This window comes from Mirounga angustirostris, unplaced genomic scaffold, assembly GCF_029215605.1.
Source record: "Mirounga angustirostris isolate CCGP_5_RB_7025 unplaced genomic scaffold, mMirAng1.0.hap1 SCAF_10, whole genome shotgun sequence".
NCBI lineage: Eukaryota > Metazoa > Chordata > Mammalia > Carnivora > Phocidae > Mirounga > Mirounga angustirostris.
Genome location: NW_026991718.1, coordinates 49094178 through 49113545, shown reverse-complemented (window position 1 = coordinate 49113545; position 19368 = coordinate 49094178). Strand labels below are relative to the sequence as shown.

The following is a 19368-nucleotide window of genomic DNA, read 5'->3' as shown; positions in this document are numbered from 1 at the left end:
GCCTCTGTCTTTTTCTCCTGGAACAAGTGTTCATGAACTTTCAGATGAAGGTGCCATGGAACAAAACTGGGAAGGCAGAGGAAATTGATGCATCAGACTTTTCTTTTTTCTTTTTTTAATTACTATGTTATGCTAATCACCGTACATTACATCATTAGTTTTTGATGTAGTGTTCCATGATTCATTGTTTGCATATAACACCCGGTGCTCCATGCCGAACGTGCCCTCTTTAATACCCATCACCAGGCTAACCCATCCTTCCACCCCGCTTCCCTCTAGAACCCTCAGTTTGTTTTTCAGAGTCCATTGTCTCTCATGGTTCATCTCCCCCTCCAATTTCCCCCCCTTCATTTTTCCCCTCCTGCTATCTTTTTTTTTTTTTAACATATAATATATTATTTGTTTCAGAGGTACAGATCTGTGATTCAACAGTCTTGCACAATTCACAGTGCTCACCATAGCACATACCCTCCCCAATGTCTATCACCCAGCCACCCCATCCCTCCCACCCCCACCACTCCAGCAACCCTCAGTTTGTTTCCTGAGATTAAGAATTCCTCATATCAGTGAGGTCATATGATACATGTCTTTCTCTGATTGACTTATTTCGCTCAGCATAATACCCTCCAGTTCCATCCACATCATTGCAAATGGCAAGATTTCATTCCTTTTGATGGCTGCGTAATATTCCATTGTATATATATACACCACATTTTCTTTATCCATTCATCTGTCAATGGACATCTTACCTCTTTCCACAGTTTGGCTATTGTGGACATTGCTGCTATAAACATTGGGGTGCATGTACCCCTTCGGATCCCTACATTTGTATCTTTGGAGTAAATACCCAGTAGTGCAATTGCTGGATCATATGGTAACTCTATTTTCAACTTTTTGAAGAACGTCCATACTGTTTCCCAGAGTGGCTGCAGCAGCTTGCATTCCCACCAACAGTGTAGGAGGGTTCCCCTTTCTCCACATCCCGACCAGCATCTTTCATTTCCTGACTTGTTAATTTTAGCTATTCTGACTGGTGTAAGGTGATATCTCATTGAGGTTTTGATTTGGATTTCCCTGATGCCGAGCAATGTGAGCACTTTTTCATGTGTCTGTTGGCCATTTGGATGTCTTCTTTGGAAAAATGTCTGTTCATGTCTTCTGCCCATTTCTTGACTGGATCATTTGTTCTTTGGGTGTTGAGTTTAAGAAGTTCTTTATAGATTTTGGATACTAGCCCTTTATCTGATATGTCATTTGCAAATATCTTCTCTCATTCTGTCGGTTGTCTTTTGGTTTTGTTGACTGTTTCTTTTGCTGTGCAAAAGCTTTTTATCTTGATGAAGTCCCAATAGTTCCTTTTTGCCCTTGCTTCCCTTGCCTTTGGCGATGTTTCTAGGAAGAAGTTGCTGTGGCTGAGGTCAAAGAGGTTGCTGCCTGTGTTCTCCTTTAGGGTTTTGATGGACTCCTGTCTCACATTTAGGTCTTTCAACCATTTTGAGTCTATTTGCGTGTGTGGTGTAAGGAAGTGGTCCAGTTTCATTCTTCTGCATGTGGCTGTCCAATTTTCCCAACACCGTTTTTGAAGACACTGTCTTTTTTCCATTGGACATTCTTTCCTGCTTTGTCAAAGATTAGTTGACCATAGTGTTGAGGGTCCATTTCTGGGCTCTCTATTCTGTTCCATTGATCTATGTGTCTGTTTTTGTGCCAGTACCATACTGTCTTGATGATGACAGCTTTGTAATAGAGCTTAACGTCCGGAATTGTGATGCCGCCAGCTTTGCTTTTCTTTTTCAACATTCCTCTGGCTATTCGGGGTCTTTTCTGGTTCCATACAAATTTTAGGATTATTTGTTCCATTTCTTTGAAAAAAGTTGATGGTATTTTGATGGGGATTGCATTGAATGTGTAGATTGCTCTAGGTAGCATTGACATCTTGACAATATTTGTTCTTTCAGTCCATGAGCATGGAATGTTTTTCCATTTCTTTGTGTCTTCCTCAATTTCTTTCATGAGTATTCTATTGTTTTCTGAGTACAGATCCTTTGCCTCTTTCGTTAGATTTATTCCTAGATATCTTTTGGTTTTGGGTGCAACTGTAAATGGGATCAACTCCTTAATTTCTCTTTCTTCTGTCTTGTTGTTGGTGTATAGGAATGCCACTGATTTCTGTGCATTGATTTTATATCCTGCCACTTTACTGAATTCCTGTATGAGTTCTAGCAGTTTTGGGGTAGAGTCTTTTGGGTTTTCCACATAAAGTATCATATCATCTGCAAACATGAGAGTTTGACTTCTTCTTTGCCGGTTTGGATGCCCTTTATTTCTTTCTGTTGTCTGATTGCTGTGGCTAGGACTTCTAATACTCTGTTGAACAGCAGTGGTGATAGTGGACATCCCTGCCATGTTCCTGACCTTAGGAGGAAAGCTCTCAGTTTTTCCCCATTGAGAATGATATTCACTGTGGGTTTTTCATAGATGGCTTTTATGATATTGAGGTATGTAACCTCTATCCCTATACTCTGAAGAGTTTTGATCAAGAAAGGATGCTGTACTTTGTCAAATGCTTTTTCTGCATCTCTTGAGAGGATCGTATGGTTTTTGTTCTTTCTTTCATTAATGTATTGTATCACATTGATTGATTTGTGGATGTTGAACCAACCTTGCAGCCCAGGGATAAATCCCACCTGGTCGTGGTGAATAATCCTTTTAATGTACTGTTGTATCTTATTGGCTAGTATTTTGGTGAGAATTTTTACATCCATGTTCATCAAGGATATTCGTTTGTAATTCTCCTTTTTGATGGGGTCTTTGTCTGGTTTGGGGATCAAGGTAATGGTGGCCTCGTAAAACGAGTTTGGAAGTTCTCCTTCCATTTCTATTTTTTGGAACAGTTTCAGAAGAATAGGTATTAATTCTTCTTTCAATGTTTGGTAGAATTCCCCTGGGAAGCCATCTGGCCCTGGGCTTTTGTTTGTTGGGAGATTTTTTATTACTGTTTCAATTTCCTTGGTGGTTATAGGTCTGTTCAGGTTTTCTCTTTCTTCCTGGTTCAGTTTTGGTAATTGATACATCTCTAGGAGTGCATCCATTTCTTCCATATTATCTAATTTGCTGGCATATAGTTGCTCATAATATGTTCTTATAATTGTTTGTATTTCTTTGGTGTTGGTTGTGATCTCTCCTCTTTCATTCATGATTTTGTTGATTTGGGTCATTTCTCTTTCCTTTTGATAAGTCTGGCCAGAGGTTTATCAATCTTGTTAATTCTTTCAAAGAACCATCTCCTAGTTTCGTTGATGTGTTCTACTGTTCTTTTGGTTTCTATTTCATTGATTTCTGCTCTGATCTTTATTATTCCTCTTCTCCTGCTGGGTTTAGGCTTTATTTGCTGTTCTTTCTCCAGCTCCTTTAGGTGTAGGGTTAGGTTGTGTATTTGAGACCTTTCTTGTTTCTTGAGAAAGGCTTATATTGTTATATACTTTCCTCTTAGGACTGCCTTTGCTGTATCCCAAAGATTTTGAACAGTTGTGTTTTCATTTTCATTGTTTCCATGAATTTTTAAAATTCTTCTTTAATTTCCTGGTTGACCCATTCATTCTTTAGTAGGATGCTCTTTAGCTTCCATGTATTTGAGTTCTTTCCGACTTTCCTCTTGTGATTGAGTTCTAGTTTCAAAGCATTGTGGTCTGAAAATATGCAGGGAATGATCCCAATCTTTTGGTACCGGTTGAGACCTGATTTGTGACCTAGGATGTGATCTATTCTGGAGAATGTTCCATGGGCACTAGAGAAGAATGTGTATTCTGTTGCTTTGGGATGGAATGTTCTGAATATATCTGTGAAGTCCATTTGGTCCAGTGTGTCATTTTTTATTTCCTTGTTGATCTTTTGCTTAGATGATCTTTCCATTTCGGTGAGGGGGGTGTTAAAGTCCCCAACTATTATTGTATTGTTGTCGATGTGTTTCTTTTGCTTTTGTTATTAATTGGCTTATATAATTGGCTGCTCCCGTGTTAGGGGCATAGATATTTACAATAGTTAGATCTTCTCGTTGGATAGACCCTTTAAGTATGATATAGTGTCCTTCCTCATCTCTTATTACAGTCTTTGGTTTAAAATCTAATTTGTCTGATATAAGGATTGCCACCCCAGCTTTCTTTTGGTGTCTATTAGCATGGTAAATGGTTTTCCACCACTTCATTTTCAATCTGGGGGTGTCTTTGGGTCTAAAATGAGTCTCTTGCAGACAGCATATCGATGGGTCTTGTTTTTTTATCCAATCTGATAACCTGTGTCTTTTGATTGGGGCATTTAGCCCATTTACATTCAGGGTAACTATTGAAAGATGTGAATTTAGTGCCATTGTATTGCCTGTAAGGTGACTATTAATATCATCTGTGTTCCTTTCTGGTCTATGTTACTTTTAGGCTCTCTCTTTGCTTAGAGGACCTCTTTCAATATTTCTTGTAGGGTCGGTTTCGTGTTTGCAGATTCCTTTAGTTTTTGTTTGTCCTGGAAGCTTTTTATCTCTCCTATTTTCAAAGGCAATTTTATTTTGTTCTGTTTTATTCAGGTTTTGTTTTTTTTTCCAAAAATTGAAAAATATGCAACAACCACATATTTTAGAATTAGCCTTTGACAGGGGAATGAGATTTAACCATGATGTTATCTTGTCAGAGTTTTGTAGAGGAGCACCAATAGGAGTTAATTCAACAAGTGTTTTTCAAACATAAGCCAAGGCTGTCCAAATCAAAATATTGGCGCCAATGTGTTTTGTGATGTAGATCATCAAAGTCTCTTTTAGTTTCACATTTTAAGAAAGATGTCAACAGCGGCGCGCCTGAGTGGCTCAGGCGGTTGAGCTTCCGACTCTTGGTTTTGGCTCCGGTCCTGGGATCAGGCTCCATGCTTAGTCTGGAGACTGTTTGGGATTCTCTGCATCTCCCTCTGTCCCTCCCCCCTCTCGCATGCTCTCTCTCTCTCTCTTTAAAGTAAATGAATAAAATCTTTTAAAAAAAAATGTTGACGGCATAGGAGTTCTTTTGTGAGAGGAGATGAGTATGACAGTAGATGAAAGAGGAGAGTTTGCTATAATCAGTTGTTTGAGGGGCTGGCAAGCTAAAGAGGAAGGAGCTTACCTTTCATTTATTCATTCATTTGCTTAACAAATATCTAAGTGCTTATCATGTGTTTGATGCTAGGGATATATAGATGAAAGCTATTCCACTTTTGGGAAGACAGTCTAGTAAACAGAAAAATAACAGTACCATGGGATCGGTATTATAAAGGTCTAGTGCAAGGGTCTGATTTTGTACCAACCATGAACTAAGAATAGTTTTTGCATTTTTAAATGATTGTAAAAACAAACAAAAAGAAGTACCTGTGATAAAGACCATATGTGGCCAACAAAGTGTAAAATATTTATTAGTTGGCCTTTTCAAAATGTTTGCTGATTCCTAGTCTATAGGTTAAAATGAGAATACATAGCTTATAGGGAGGCTGTTTTCAATTTGATATAAGAAAGAACTTTCTAGGGGTGCCTGGGTGGCTTAGTCGTTAAGCATCTCCCTTCGGCTCAGGTTATAATCCCAGGGTCCTGGTATTGAGCCCCCCATCGGGCTCCCTGCTCTGCGGGAAGCCTGCTTCTCCCTCTCCCACTCCCCTTGATTGTGTTCCCTCTCTCGCTGTGTCTCTCTGTGACATAAATAAATAAAATCTTAAAAAAAAGAAAAGAAAGAACTTTCTAATAGAGCCATTTAATAGTAGAAAGACCATATAACAACAGAAAAACTGTGCTTTATATCACTGCAAAATGTCAAGCAAAATTCTCTTAATAGAATATCAACATTGGGTCGGAGATTGTGCAGTGTGGCTTCTAAAATGTTTTCTATGTAAGGTTTTAGAACTCCAGCTTCTCATTTACTATGGATAAAGTAGAACATTTTTAAGTATTAGAGCAGATCCCTGGATCTGATAGCTAAAGGAAATTTCATCATTGCTGTTTTGTTATGCATGAATACAGTTATTGAGGGATGTATTGGTCTCACCAGTGGCAAATGTCATGATGATGACTGGTACGGGAACAGTTAATTATCTCAAAAAAGAGTGATCCAAGCCATCAGCAGTTTTCTAAATGTGAGGAAATGTGGGATCTTTGTTAACAACCTTCATGATTCTTAGAGGGATGAAAGACTTTTCTGTTATGAAGGTTTAAGACTGAGTCTGTAAGCCAAGGTCAAAGAGGAATCATACCAACTAGTCCTTGGTAGTCAAGGTTATCATTCTCATTCTGCTTCATTTTTAATAAATTCATTCAGTAAATAAATAATTCTGTTTTGAGTGACTAAGTGTAGCAAGTACTTTGGTAGGCATTGCAGATACAGCTGTGAATAAAGTGGATGTGGAGTTGACAATCTAGGTGGTAAGCAGCCACACCAAAAATTAAAACAAGAGTATGACAGTTATGATAGGGAAGGTGTACCATGCAGAATTATAGGTGTTCCGAAATCAAGAAAGTATACTGTAGCAATGGTATTACATTCATAATGAAAGAACGTTTAGTTCTAGCAAAACATCACCTATTCAGTTAAATTAATCTTAGTTCTATTAAAATTTTGTTTTTGTTTTTATAGTTATGTAAATGGTGTAAGTAATAAGGAGTTTATACCTAGTTTGTACATATTTAGGCACATATAATAAGAATTATTTAAGCTGACATTCAGGAATCCACAAGACTTATTTTTCCTTTAAATCAGCAGTTCTCAAACTTTTTGGTCTCAGGACTCCTTTACATACTTTAAAATTACCAAGGACTTCAAAGAGCTTTTGTTTATGTGGGTTGTTGATACTTCCCATGTTAGAAATTAAAACTTAGAAATTTCTAAAATATTTATTAACTCATTAAAAAATAATAGCTCCATTGCATGTTAACACGAATTACATATTTATTTATTTTATTTATTTTAAGATTTTATTTATTTGCGAGAGAGAGAATGAGAGACAGAGAGCATGAGAGGGAGGAGGGTCAGAGGGAGAAGCAGACTCCCTGCTGAGCAGGGAGCCTGACGTGGGACTCGATCCCGGGACTCTGGGATCATGACCTGAGCCGAAGGCAGTCGCTTAACCAACTGAGCCACCCAGGCGCCCCTACATATTTTTTAAGAAAAGTATTTTCCAAAACAAAAATATTTAGAGGAGTAGCATTGTTTTATTTAAGAAAAAAAATCTCTGTAATGTTTAACCTAAGAGAAGAGAGGTAGATTCTGATATCTGCTTTTGCATTCAGTATGTTGCTAATATCATAGATGATGTAGCTTCTGGAAAATTCTACCATACCCTTGTGAGAGAATGAGAGTGAATAAGGCAAATGACATCTTAATATTATTTTGAATATAATTTTGACTCTAGGCACCTCCTAAGAATGTCTTAGGGATGCCCAGGAACCTATGGACTACACTTTGATTTAAGACGGAAGGAAACACTCACAATGGTTAAGAGCACTTGCTAAGAGAGTGTTTAGGTTCAGTTCTCATTCGAACACTTAAAGCTATTTGAATGTGGGCAAATTAATATTTCTTAAATTTTATAATCCTGTTTCCTCAGCTGTAAGATGGGTATAGTAATACCTGTCCTTCAGGGTTATCATTGAAATTTTGTACGTTAAGTGCCTGAAACTTTTCAGGTGATGAATAAATGGGAGTTGCTGCTGCTACTGTTATGTTATCATTCTGATGCTTGTAGAATCTTCCAGATGGCTGTGTATTTAGGTTCTTTAAAGTAGTACGTGAGGAAGCTAAGCAGTTAACTTTCAGCATTCCCAACATTTTTATACTTGAAACTTTGCAGTCATTCAAGACAACTTTGCTTCTCCTGATTTGCCTTTGCTGACATGTTTGACACAGGATCAAGAGTTTGGGTCTGATTCCTTATTTCAACAGAGTGAACTAGATTTTGCACCTCTGAGGTAGGGTGATTTATTTTTTTATTTGCATGTAAACTTTCTACTCTTTCTTTTCTTGTTCTAAGTTGTTGCTAATATTAATGACTTCAGGCTAAGGTGAGACTTTGGAGTGGGGGTTAGATATTTTCAGCACACACTTGGAAGGTAACAAGGCCCTAAGTTAAGACATGATGCGTATTAATATGGTATAGTAATACGTGTGTAAAAATGAGCCAGGCAACTGTAGTTTATTTAATTTTTAATGTATTTTAGCATTTTATGCATAGTTTATTTTATTTTTAAATTTTTATTATTGAAGTATAGTTGACATATAACATTATGTTAGTTTCAGGTGAACAACGTAGTGTTTTGACAGTTCTATTCATTCTGCAGTGCTTAACCATGACATGTGTTGTACACCTGAAACTAATGTAATAATGTGTGTCAACTATTCTCAAATAAAAGTGTTTAAAAAAAACACCTGAAGATGTTTACAGAGTAAAAACCTTTGCCCTTCTGCTATGTATTACCTTAAAATTAATTATGAAAAAGTGTTCTGTATATAATAGTCAACCAATAATTAGGTTACTGCTGTGTTTTAGGAGTAGATCACCTCTTAAGGGGTTTTCAAGAGCCCAGTAAATGGCTAGTGAAAGAATTAGTGAAAGTTAAGTGAGTATTAAATTACGGTAAGCTTTGCGCAGTGGCAGTATTGTAGCCAATGAGGTTTATCTGAGGCGCGATTATTGCTAATTAAATTATGGTAGGTGATAAACATTTTAAATAGTAAAGTTTGAATTTTTAATTTAATCTTTTTTGGTAGTATGAATATATTCCTATTTTTTGATAATATTGTTTTAGGAGAAGGCTGAGACAATACCAGGGTCATAGGATGGGAGTTCATATTCTGTTTACAAAAAATTTGCCTTGTTCAGTCACTAACTACTTTAAGGGAATTTGAAATTAGAACTTTGTTTTTTCAACACGCTTTCCAAATAATCTTAATTTCAGTGACATAACAGTTTTGTATTTTTCATGTTAGTATTTAAAAAAATGTTTTTAATGTGTTATTTATTTGTTTTTAACTGTATATTTTCAGGGGAATTCCTGGTAAGTCTGAAGATACTGAATGGTTTTCTCGACCGTCGGAAGTTAGTGAAGCTTTATTCCAGGCAGCCTCAGAAGTAGCTTCAGACTTAGTTAACAGTTGCATTAGTGTATCTCCGCACTTGCTTATAGCTAGTACAGCTGAGTGTCAGCGCTCTTTTTTACCTTTTGAACAAGGGACTAAAGAAGATACTATTTCGTCTGATACAGTTGATGAACTGAAAACCCCCAAAGACTTCGATAGTTATGATGCTCTTTGTTCCTATATGGCATGGAAGACACAAGAAGTTCAGGAGCCAGAAACCAGTTTAGCTGATAAAGGTCAAGTTTCTGTTTCAACCTCATCTTACACAAGTGATGACTACGTGACTCCTGAAGGAAGTGACAGTTTTGACGCTTCTTGTTCTCATGTGCAGTATTGGAAACAGAAAGCTTTACAGCAGTCAGAAAATTATTTAACCAATGGGTATCATGATTCTTATTCAGATTCATCTGACATAATTGAAAAAAATAAAATTCCTAAGGGAAGTGACAATTTTCGTGCCCCTTTTTCACGTACGCCGTGGAGCAAACAGGAAGCTTCACACCATCCAGAAACATATGTGATCAGTAAGGACTGTGTTTGTTTTCCACATGAAGTTGCTCCTCATTTTAATAACAAAATGTCACATTCTTTGTTGCATTGTCTGTTGGAAAGAAGAGGAAAGGGCATTCCCTTGACAGCTCACAGTCATTATTTTGAGAGTGTTTATTTAAGGGCTCCAGCCGAGAATGGGGTGAAAGGAATGATGGATTCTTTGGAGGGGTATGAAAGAAATGAAGAAGGTCTGGGGAAAGAATTATCTCAAGGTTTTGAACTAAAGGAGAATAGAAGTACTTTAGTATTTTCAGAGATGCATCCCAGATCTTCAGATACACAGTTTATTGAGAATGTTGTAGTTCCTGATAATTCTGTAAAAGTTTCAGAAATACATATACACTCTAGGCAGTATGGTACCTCTAAGATGGAGGTTTCTGGTGGTCCTCTTCAGACTATTAAGTCTAACTTGAGTGAGACATCAGAACAACTGTATTTACAAGAGGAAAGAAACCAAAGGGCAACTTCTGCTTTTGGTGGAAAAAGTGTTGATGCCTCTGAAAATGTAGCCTTTGAGGTAGTTATTGCCTCTATTGAGCCTTCCAAGAAAGAGAGCACAGGAAATGAAATCCAAACTGACAGCAGTAAGTCTTTAACAAATGACAGCCAAGAAAGTGAACCCAAAAATTCACATCTTTCCCTATTAAATTATAATGATGAAAACTCTTTCTTTGATGAGTTTAGTCATCCACGTTATCAGTCTACTCCTGGGGTGTTTGAATTAGTGGCTTCAAAACCATTGTTGCATAAAAAAGGTAACGATGAAAGCTCCCTGGATTGGCATCTTGATTTAAAATCACTCCCCAGTACTCCTCAGGAAATGGTCATTAAGCCACTTCCTCTTATTCCAGAGCATAAGTCACCTGCTGCTTTAAGTGAAAAATCTCACAGCCAGGCTGTTCGTCTTGGCAAAGCACAGTCAGCTTTATTTCAGTGCGATCTAGACAGTGAACCATTTCTTCCCATTGGGAAGGTAAAGTCTGTTCCTGATCTTGACCTTGCAGAAAAGGTAGGATCTTCAAACATTTTTTATCCAATGAAAGTATCGACTTCAGATTCTATGGTTTTACAAGATTTAAGAAGATTTGAAGAAGTTGCAGATTCCTCAAACTATATTTTGGTTAAGAATGTAAACTCTAGTAACATCATTGAAGGTCCATCTGCAACTGTAGGAAGCAGCTTTTCAGCAAACTTGGTGACATGTGATGCTAAGTCACAAGGTGCTTTACCAATGACCAGTAATGCATCATTAATTGCAGTCAGCCAAGAGTCAATGCTGAAAGCTGATGTAGGCCAAGGTAAAATTCCTCGGCCTATGGGAGCCAAATCCTGTTTTACTATAAATACAATTATGCAAAATGACTCCTATTTTGTAGAGGGCCTGCAGGGGAAGGCTGAATCTGACACCTCTACTCTGGATGATGATACTGAATGCTGTAACCTAGATGAAAATGCTATTGGGTGCAGTACAAGAGTTGCTGATCTACAAAGAGAGGTGAGACACAATAAAATGATAGTTGGGGGAAACATGGTGTTTTCCAGTATTATTTCAGGAAATGGTATTGTTACTTGTTTTAATTTTACTTTCTTTTTTTTTTAATTTTATGAACAGGTACATGAGCAAGGTGACTTGACTGCTGAGTGCATTGCGCTAGCAGGTTTTAAAAATGTGCTTGATGATCTAGAGGTTTGTGACAGCTCCCTGCCCTGGCAGTCTGCCTTAGAACTGCCATCTAAGGAAGAGAGCGATTTTGAGGAGCCTGTAAGTTATTCTGTTTGACATTTCTTGTGGGGTAGGGAAAGAATATTTTAGTTGAAAAATGGGGGTGAAAGTAAAGGGCCCTTTTATATCCTCTAATACCGACATGTGACTTACAATCTTGTCTTCATCTGATATCCAAGAATATGCTCCATTAATTTGTTAGAGGTTGGCATAAAATAAATGTTTGTGTTTCATAGACCATAAGAGTTAGTGAGTTTTGTGGTGTCTTGGAAAAGTTTTGTGTCAACCTTTCTTTTATACAAGACTTCATTTGCCTGGATCCTTGCCTCTGTTGGTTTTTAATGTTCCTTTGGTCCCATTGCCCATTCTTCTGTCTGATACTGTCAGCTTCTTTATAATATATCCTTATATCTTATTAGTCATTAAATATAGCTATACAAAGATGTTGTGTACTTAATGTTACTCTCCTTTTCCTGTTTTTCCACATATAAGATTAGTATGTCATTGGAAAGCTGCTAGTTTGGGTTGCAATCATTTTTAGACCTTTTGATTAGAGAAAATGAACAAAGATATTGAGATAAACTTTTCATTTATAATTATTGAATATATTAAAAATTAAAATACAGAGAACTGTGAGGTTAATTTTATTTTCTTCAACATTCTAAAGTAGACATTGTTTGGGCACCTGGGTGGCTTAGTCAGTTAAGCATCTGCCTTTAGCTCAGGTCATGATCCCAGGGTCCTGGGATCAAGCCCCACATCGGGCTTCCTGCTTATCTGGGAGCCTGCTTCTCCCTTTCTCGCTCCCCCTGCTGTGCTTTCTCACTCCTTCTCTGTCAAATAAATAAAATAATAAAGTAGACATTATTTAATTCTAATTTTCAGTCTCTTAATGGGGATGAAAATGATAGCTTACACTGCTCAAATACTACGCTAAGAGATTTATTTATATACATCAATTCATTTAGTCCTTTGGTCAGTCCTACCAAGTAAGATTACTGGGGGTTATTATCATCCTCATTTTATAATTGATATTTAGAGGGTTAAGGAACTTGCTCATTATTATTGAACAAGTAGGGGAGCTAGTATTTGAAACTAACCTTATCTTTTTTTTTTCAAGATTTTTTTTTTTTTAAGATTTTATTTATTTATTTGACAGAGACACAGTGAGAGAGGGAACACAAGCAGGGGGAGTGGGAGAGGGAGAAGCAGGCTTCCCGCCGAGCAGGGAGCCCGATGTGGGGCTCCATCCCAGGACCCTGGGATCATGACCTGAGCCAAAGGCAGATGCTTAACGACTGAGCCACCCAGGTGCCCCTTTCCAAGATTTTTAAAATTTATTTGTGAGAGATGGCGAGAGAGAGCACGAGCAGTGGGGAGAGGGAGAAACAAGGTCCCTACTGAGCTGGGAACCCTACATGGGGCTTGATCCTAGGACCCTGGGATCATGACCTAAGCCAAAGGCAGACGCTTAACTGACTGAGCCACCCAGGTGCCCTGAAACTAACCTTATCTGTGTATTTAACCACTATACCATACACTGCCTTCCCATTTAACTATTCTTCAGTGAAACCAAAACCAAGATTTTGCATTATTTTGATAAGAGTGAAGGTTTTGAAGGGGATTGGTCAAAGTGAATTTCAGTAAGAATGAGAAACAAATATGATCAATTTTAAACTTAGAGTTTCTAATTTTTTTTATAGTACTACTTAATGTAACTCACATCAACTTTTTATGCACTTTTTATAAACATATTTAAAGAAATGTAGATATGGGCGCCTGGGTGGCTCAGTCGGTTAAGCGTCTGCCTTTGGCTCAGGCCATGATCCCAGGGTCCTGGGATTGAGTCCCCCATCAGACTCCCTGCTCAGTGGGGAGTCTGCTTTTCCCTCTACCCCTCCCCACTGGTTGTGATCTGTCTCTCTCTCACGCTCTTTCTCAAATAAATAAAATCTTTAAAAAAACTCACAATTTTAAAAGAAGTGTAGATATGTATTCAGTTAATAGTGATATGCTAAGATTAATTCTGACCACTATTCCAGATTTTATTTGCCCCCAGCTGTAGGCTTAAGTATATTTTTTTAGTTTAGGGAGGATGTTCCCTGTATTCTCTTTCACTCTTAGCTCCATTCTATGGTCTGGGAGTTATAATGCCAGTATTACGGAAATAAGGAGCCAGATATGGTAGTAATCTTCCTGCAGGGCTCAGCTTGCTCTCAGAGGGCTTGCCTGCTCCTTGGTTCCTTTCTTATTCTCATCTGTGTCTCAGAAGAGTCATTCATACTTGTTTGCCTAACTTTGATACCTAACCATCATTTCTTTAAATGATTGTTTAGGCATCCACTTGTATATGATGTAGCTTGGGGCTGTGAAAAGAGTGGAAATTTGGAGTCAGAACCTTGTTCAGTTATTTGTTAGCCTCATGCCTTGGGCAGATGACTTTGGAGGATCATTCTACTCATCTACATAAAGAAATAGGAATAGTAACAATCAGCCTCATGCACTGTTATATTGAATGGGGTCAGGTATGTAGCACTGCCTGGCTGTTAGTTCCCTTCACTTCACTGAAACCAGATTACTAGACCCTCACCAGTGGTTTTCTCCTGTCTATCATTATTCCTCCTGTCTTTCTTTCTCCTTGTTCCTGGTAGCAGCATATTATATACTTTTAGCTTCTGTGATAAAATACTGTTTTAGTATTCCTTATCTTGGCCATGTAACTAAATATTATTTAAAGTTTACTTTTTTAGAGTTCTTTTTGTTTTCTTGGTTTTACCTCTTCCACCAAGTACCTAATTTCCTCTCAAGGTTTAAATGCTTTTCTGTGTGTGATGGTTATTACCTCCATTTTTAGATCCTAATATTTCTACTGAGGTAGACCTGAATGCTGTCTTGCATGAAATTTTCTTGTGAACATTCCCATCACCTCCAATGCAACTTGCCTATATCAAAAGAACTCAAACGTTTTTATGAAATCAGATTGACTTGTAGATTTTCTTAGTTCTTACAGAGAAGTTAACATGTCTTGGTTTCTTCGTCATCTTTGATTCTTCCTTTATTATTGATTAAAGACTGGGAGATAAACCAGTTTTGTTTTTTTCTTCCTGATTTCTCCCGTTTTCAATTAGTAGTGAAGATCTGCTGATCTCTTAAATAAATTCTTCTCATCTTTTTCATTCTACATCTTCTTTTTTTTCCCTTAAGATTTTATTTATTTGAGAGAGAGAACAAGAGAGAGAGAGCATGAGCAGGAGGGAGGGGAAGAGGGTGAGGCAGAAGCAGGCTCCCTGGTAGGGAGCCCAATGCAGGGTTCAATCCCAAGACCCTGAGATCGTGACCTGAGCCGAAGGCAGACACTTAACAGGCTGAGCCACCCAAAAGAAAATGCCATTTTCTTTTGCATTACCTACTCTAATGTCTGTATGTTTTGAAGCTTTGATGATAATGAAATTTTATTTATTTACTAAATTTTAATTCCAGTATAGTTAACATAGTGTTATATTATTTTCAGGTGTACAATATTCTGTACATTAACAGTTCTATACATTACTCAGTGCTCATCGTGATAAGTGTACTCTTAATCCTCTTCACCTATTTCACCCATCTCCTCCCCTCCCCCCGTAACCGTTTGTTCTTTATAGTTAAGAGTCTGGTTTTTTTTATTTGTCTCTTTTTTTCTTTGTTCATTTGTTTTGTTTCTTAAATTCCACATAAGTGAAATCACATGGTATTTGTCTTTCTCTGTCTTATTTCACATAGCATTATACCTTCTAGATCTGTTCGTGTTGTTGCAAATGGCCAGCTTTCATTCCTTTTTATGACCGAGTAATATTAATGAAATTGTATTGAAGCTGAGATTGGAATAGAAATTTTTTTTCTTCCTACATTTGAAAGCTCTAGAGAAAAACTATTAAATACACATATGTGCCTGGGGACACACACACAAAGTATCATATATGATACATGTTAATGAGCTGTACTTCAAAAAGGTCTCCTTTAGGAGTGGGATAATTGAAAACTTAGAACTTTGTGCTTTGTTTAGAGCAGGGTTTCTCTGTACTACTGTCTTTTTGGGTATGATAATTCTTTGTTGTGGGGGGCTTTTCTGTGCATTCTAGGATGCTGAGCAACATCCCTGGCTTCTACTCCCTAGATGGCAGTGGCCGCACACACACACACACACGCCCTCCCATGCCCAAAGTTATGACAGTGAAAAATGTCTCCAGACATTGCCAGATGTTTCTTGGTCAGGGAGAGATGGGTGGGGGCAAAATCTCCCACAACTGAGAACCACTGGTGTAGAGAAACCTAGACCAGAGCAGTAGAAGTAGAATATTTATTTTTACACCCTGCCAGCTTCCTAAGATTGTTCATTACTACACAATGAAAAAACATTGATAAAAGAGGATCGAACAAAATTTATCCTTATGTACATTTTTAGACTCTCCTGAGAGGGCATCCAAAAGAGGGAATAATATTTTTAGGAAAATAAACCTAAAAATGGTATATTGTTTTTATGTGAGAGTATGATGTGAATTTGGTGAAAAGTTATATATGTTTATGTACTGACATCACCAATATCGGTTTCTAATTTCTTTTCTAGTAAGGAGTTGCTGGGATCTGATGGAACTTTGAGAACTTCTTTTTCAGCATTTAATCTTTACTTCACTGTCAGTTTGTATTTCCCACTACTTTTGTTTAAAGAAATTTGAGGACTTATATTTTTTGGTAATTGATCATAGATCCAGTTCTTTGATGCTTTAATTTTTTTTCTAAATATTTGTGGATTTCTTGAAAATATTCCTGTTCTCTCTTTCCTTCTTTCCTCTTTCCTTTTTACAACATAACCTCTCCTTTATTTTTTTTTATTTTTTATTTTTTTAAAGATTTTATTTATTTATTTGAGAGAGAGAATGAGATAGAGTGAGCATGAGAGGGAGGGGGGAGGGTCAGAGGGAGAAGCAGACCCCCTGCCGAGCAGGGAGCCTGATGCGGGACTCGATCCCGGGACTCCAGGATCATGACCTGAGCCGAAGGCAGTCGCTTAACCAACTGAGCCACCCAGGCGCCCATAACCTGTCCTTTAAAAAAAAAAAATCCTTGAGCTTGTCAAGAGTAATACCAAAGTTCAAATTCTTCAGTGATCATACTATTATGTGGAACAAACTTCTAGGCTTCCTATCTGTAATATTCTATATAGGCAGACTTCCAGACCCTAAGAATAATTTGTAGAGCCTTCTTAGAATTGACCAAACAAGATATAACTTGTATATGAATTTAGGAGGGTTGAGAATATGAGCTTAAGGAACTGGTATAACTGCTTAGTACTCATTTTCATAAAAATGAGGTTTGTTTTTTTTTATCAGGTGAAGCCTAAAATTAATCCTATTTTCTTAATTTTTTATCTCTTTTTATAGGTAGGTTGTTCTAATATGGACATTAATCAGACTTTTTCATCCGTATTGCCTCCATTTATTCCTCATGAGCCAACCATAGAGTTGGAGTATCACTCTTCAGATCTCAGGATGTTGAGGGTATCTCCTGACACTGTGCAAAAGACTCTCAAACATATAGCAGGTATGTAGAAAAGGAGATATTAGGTGTTCTTATGACTAGCTTGTTAAAAATACCTTGCTATGGCTAACTAATTTTTTATTTTTGAACTCTTGCAATAATGTTAACTTTGGATTAGGTGTATTTATAAATCTCCAGATCTTTTATTAAGTGAATCATTTGATCTTTCATTGCCTTCTCTATGGCAATGTTTAGAACTGAATTATGTGGAGAATCTGATATTAGAGTCCGTTTATTATTTCTGTATTCCATTCTGTGATTTGAAGGGAAAAAAGAAATTAATGGAGCACAGAAGAAGAGTAGATCCAAATAAGTTTGTAGAGAGGAGACTGAGAGATCAGTTCTGAGGTAGAAAGCAAGATTATCTGCTAAGGGAGGTAGTGGTAAAGGAGGGTAGCTTGGTGCAGGCTCAGAATTATGTTAAAGTGAATAGAAGTTGCAGCTGACCAAGAACAAGCAAAAGAATTGGCAGGTAGTTCTGAGAAGTCAGCTGAGGTTGGAGATGATTTTGTAATGTTGTCAGCCTTAATAGAATCTCTGTTTTTTTCTCTACTAAATGCAGAAAATGAATTATAGGTTGATCCTTGGTTGAGGGATTTGTTGAGTGGATGGATGTGGTGGATGGAAAGCAGTGGAAGGGAATCAGAAAATATTAAATATTTAGATCTGTGAACATGGGTTGTTTTTCCTTTGAGAAATGTCATTTTATATTAAATACTTTGGTCTATAAATATGGGACATCTTTCCATTATTTAGGTTTTCTTTATTTCTTTCAACAATATTTTGTAGTTTTCAGTGTGTAAGTCTTGCACTCTTTTGTTAAATTAATTCTATTTTAATTTTTTTGTTGTTGAAAAAGAAATTGTTTTCTTAATTTCACTTTTGGAATATTCATTGCTAGTGTATGGAAATACAGTTGAATTTTGTTAGTTTTATAGCTGCAATCTTCTTGAACTACTTGTTTCTTATCTCTAACTTTTTTTGTGTGGATTTCTTATAATTTTTACATGCAAGACCATGTCATGTTCAAATGTAGTCTTCTTTCTTTCCAACATGGATGCCTTTTATGTATTTCAGTTCCCCAACTGCCCCGCCTAGAACCTTCAGTGCAATGTCGCATACAAGTGGCAAGAACAAACAGACATCCTTGGCTTGTCCTGGTCTTTGTAGAAAGATATGAAGTCTTTTATCATTAAGTATGATGTTAGCTGTGGGATTTTTGTAGACGATCTTTATCAGATTGAGGAAGTTCCCCTTTATCTGTAGTTTTTAGAGCATATTTATACATGTTATCATATAAGGGTGTTAGATTTTGTCAAATGTTTTTTCTGCCTCTTTTATGATGACCATATGGTTTTTGTCTTATATTCTAATAATATAGTGCATTATTAATTTTCATATAACCAACCTTGCAGTCTTAGTTATATATGCCATTTGGTTATGGCATACAATCCTTCTTGTATGTTGTTGGATTTGTTTTGTCAGTAATTTTTTGAGGACTTTTGTGTTTATATTCATAGTAGGTATTGGTGTGTAGATTTGTTGTGACTTTTGTTATTATTGGGTTTTGGTACAAAGATAATGCTAATGTTACAAGTTGAGGTAAGAAGCATTATCTCTTCTAGTTTTGCTGATGTCACTAGTTGAGATGAGAAGCATTATCTTCTAGTTCTTGGAAGAATTTGTAAAGGATTGGTATTAGTTTTTATTGGGTGAAACTCAACTGTAAAGCTGCCTGCCTCTTTGTAGAAGTTTTAAAATTACTAATTTCATCTCTCTACTTGCTATAAGTCTATTTATATTTTATATTTTTCATGAATCAGTTTTCATAATTTGTGTCCATTGTGGAATTCATCCATGCCAGCTAGGTTATCTAATTTGTTGGATATAGTTGTTCATGGTATTCCCATATAATCCTTTTTATTTTGGAAGATTGGTAGTAATACCTCTTCTTTCATTCCTGATTTTGGTAATTTGAGTTTTCTTTTTTTTTTTAAGATTATTTATTTATTTATTTATTTACTTGAGAGAGCAAGATTGAGCGAGAGAGCACGAGAGGGGGGAGGGTCAGAGGGAGAAGCAGACTCCCCACTGAGCAGGGAGCCCCCGTGGGACTCGACCCTGGGATTCCAAGATCATAACCTGAGCCGAAGGCAGTCGCTTAACCAACTGAGCCACCCAGGTGCCCCAATAATTTGAGTTTTCTATCTCTTTTTTTGGTAAGTCTAGCTAAATTTTGTCAATTATGTTCATCTTTTCAAGGAAAGAAACTTTGGTTTCTCTACTTTTTCTGATCTCTGTTTCTCTACTTTTAAATCTGTTTTATTCCCATTTTAGTCTTTATTTTTTCCTTCCTTTCACACTTCAGTTTTAGATTGTGCTTTT

At 36.9% G+C, this 19368-nt stretch overlaps 1 protein-coding gene and 1 pseudogene across 7 annotated transcripts in view; both read left to right on the top strand.

Annotated features, from left to right (window-relative positions):
• The window catches only part of ALMS1 (ALMS1 centrosome and basal body associated protein), a 216706-nt gene that overhangs the window by 39605 nt on the left and 157733 nt on the right, over positions 1-19368 (top strand). For 6 of the 7 annotated variants that reach the window (XR_010405594.1, XR_010405592.1, XR_010405593.1 and 3 more), the window contains exons 4-7: positions 7849-7966; positions 9042-11181; positions 11299-11448; positions 16827-16986. Coding sequence is in view for 4 of the 7 variants with exons in the window: in XM_064572311.1 (XP_064428381.1) it covers positions 7849-7966; positions 9042-11181; positions 11299-11448; positions 16827-16986 (2568 nt within the window). In the remaining 3 variants the exon portion in view is untranslated. The remainder of the gene's footprint in view (positions 1-7848; positions 7967-9041; positions 11182-11298; positions 11449-16826; positions 16987-19368) is intronic. The other variant, XM_064572313.1, reaches the window with a different exon arrangement.
• LOC123852260 (U4 spliceosomal RNA) lies at positions 8635-8752 on the top strand (annotated as a pseudogene).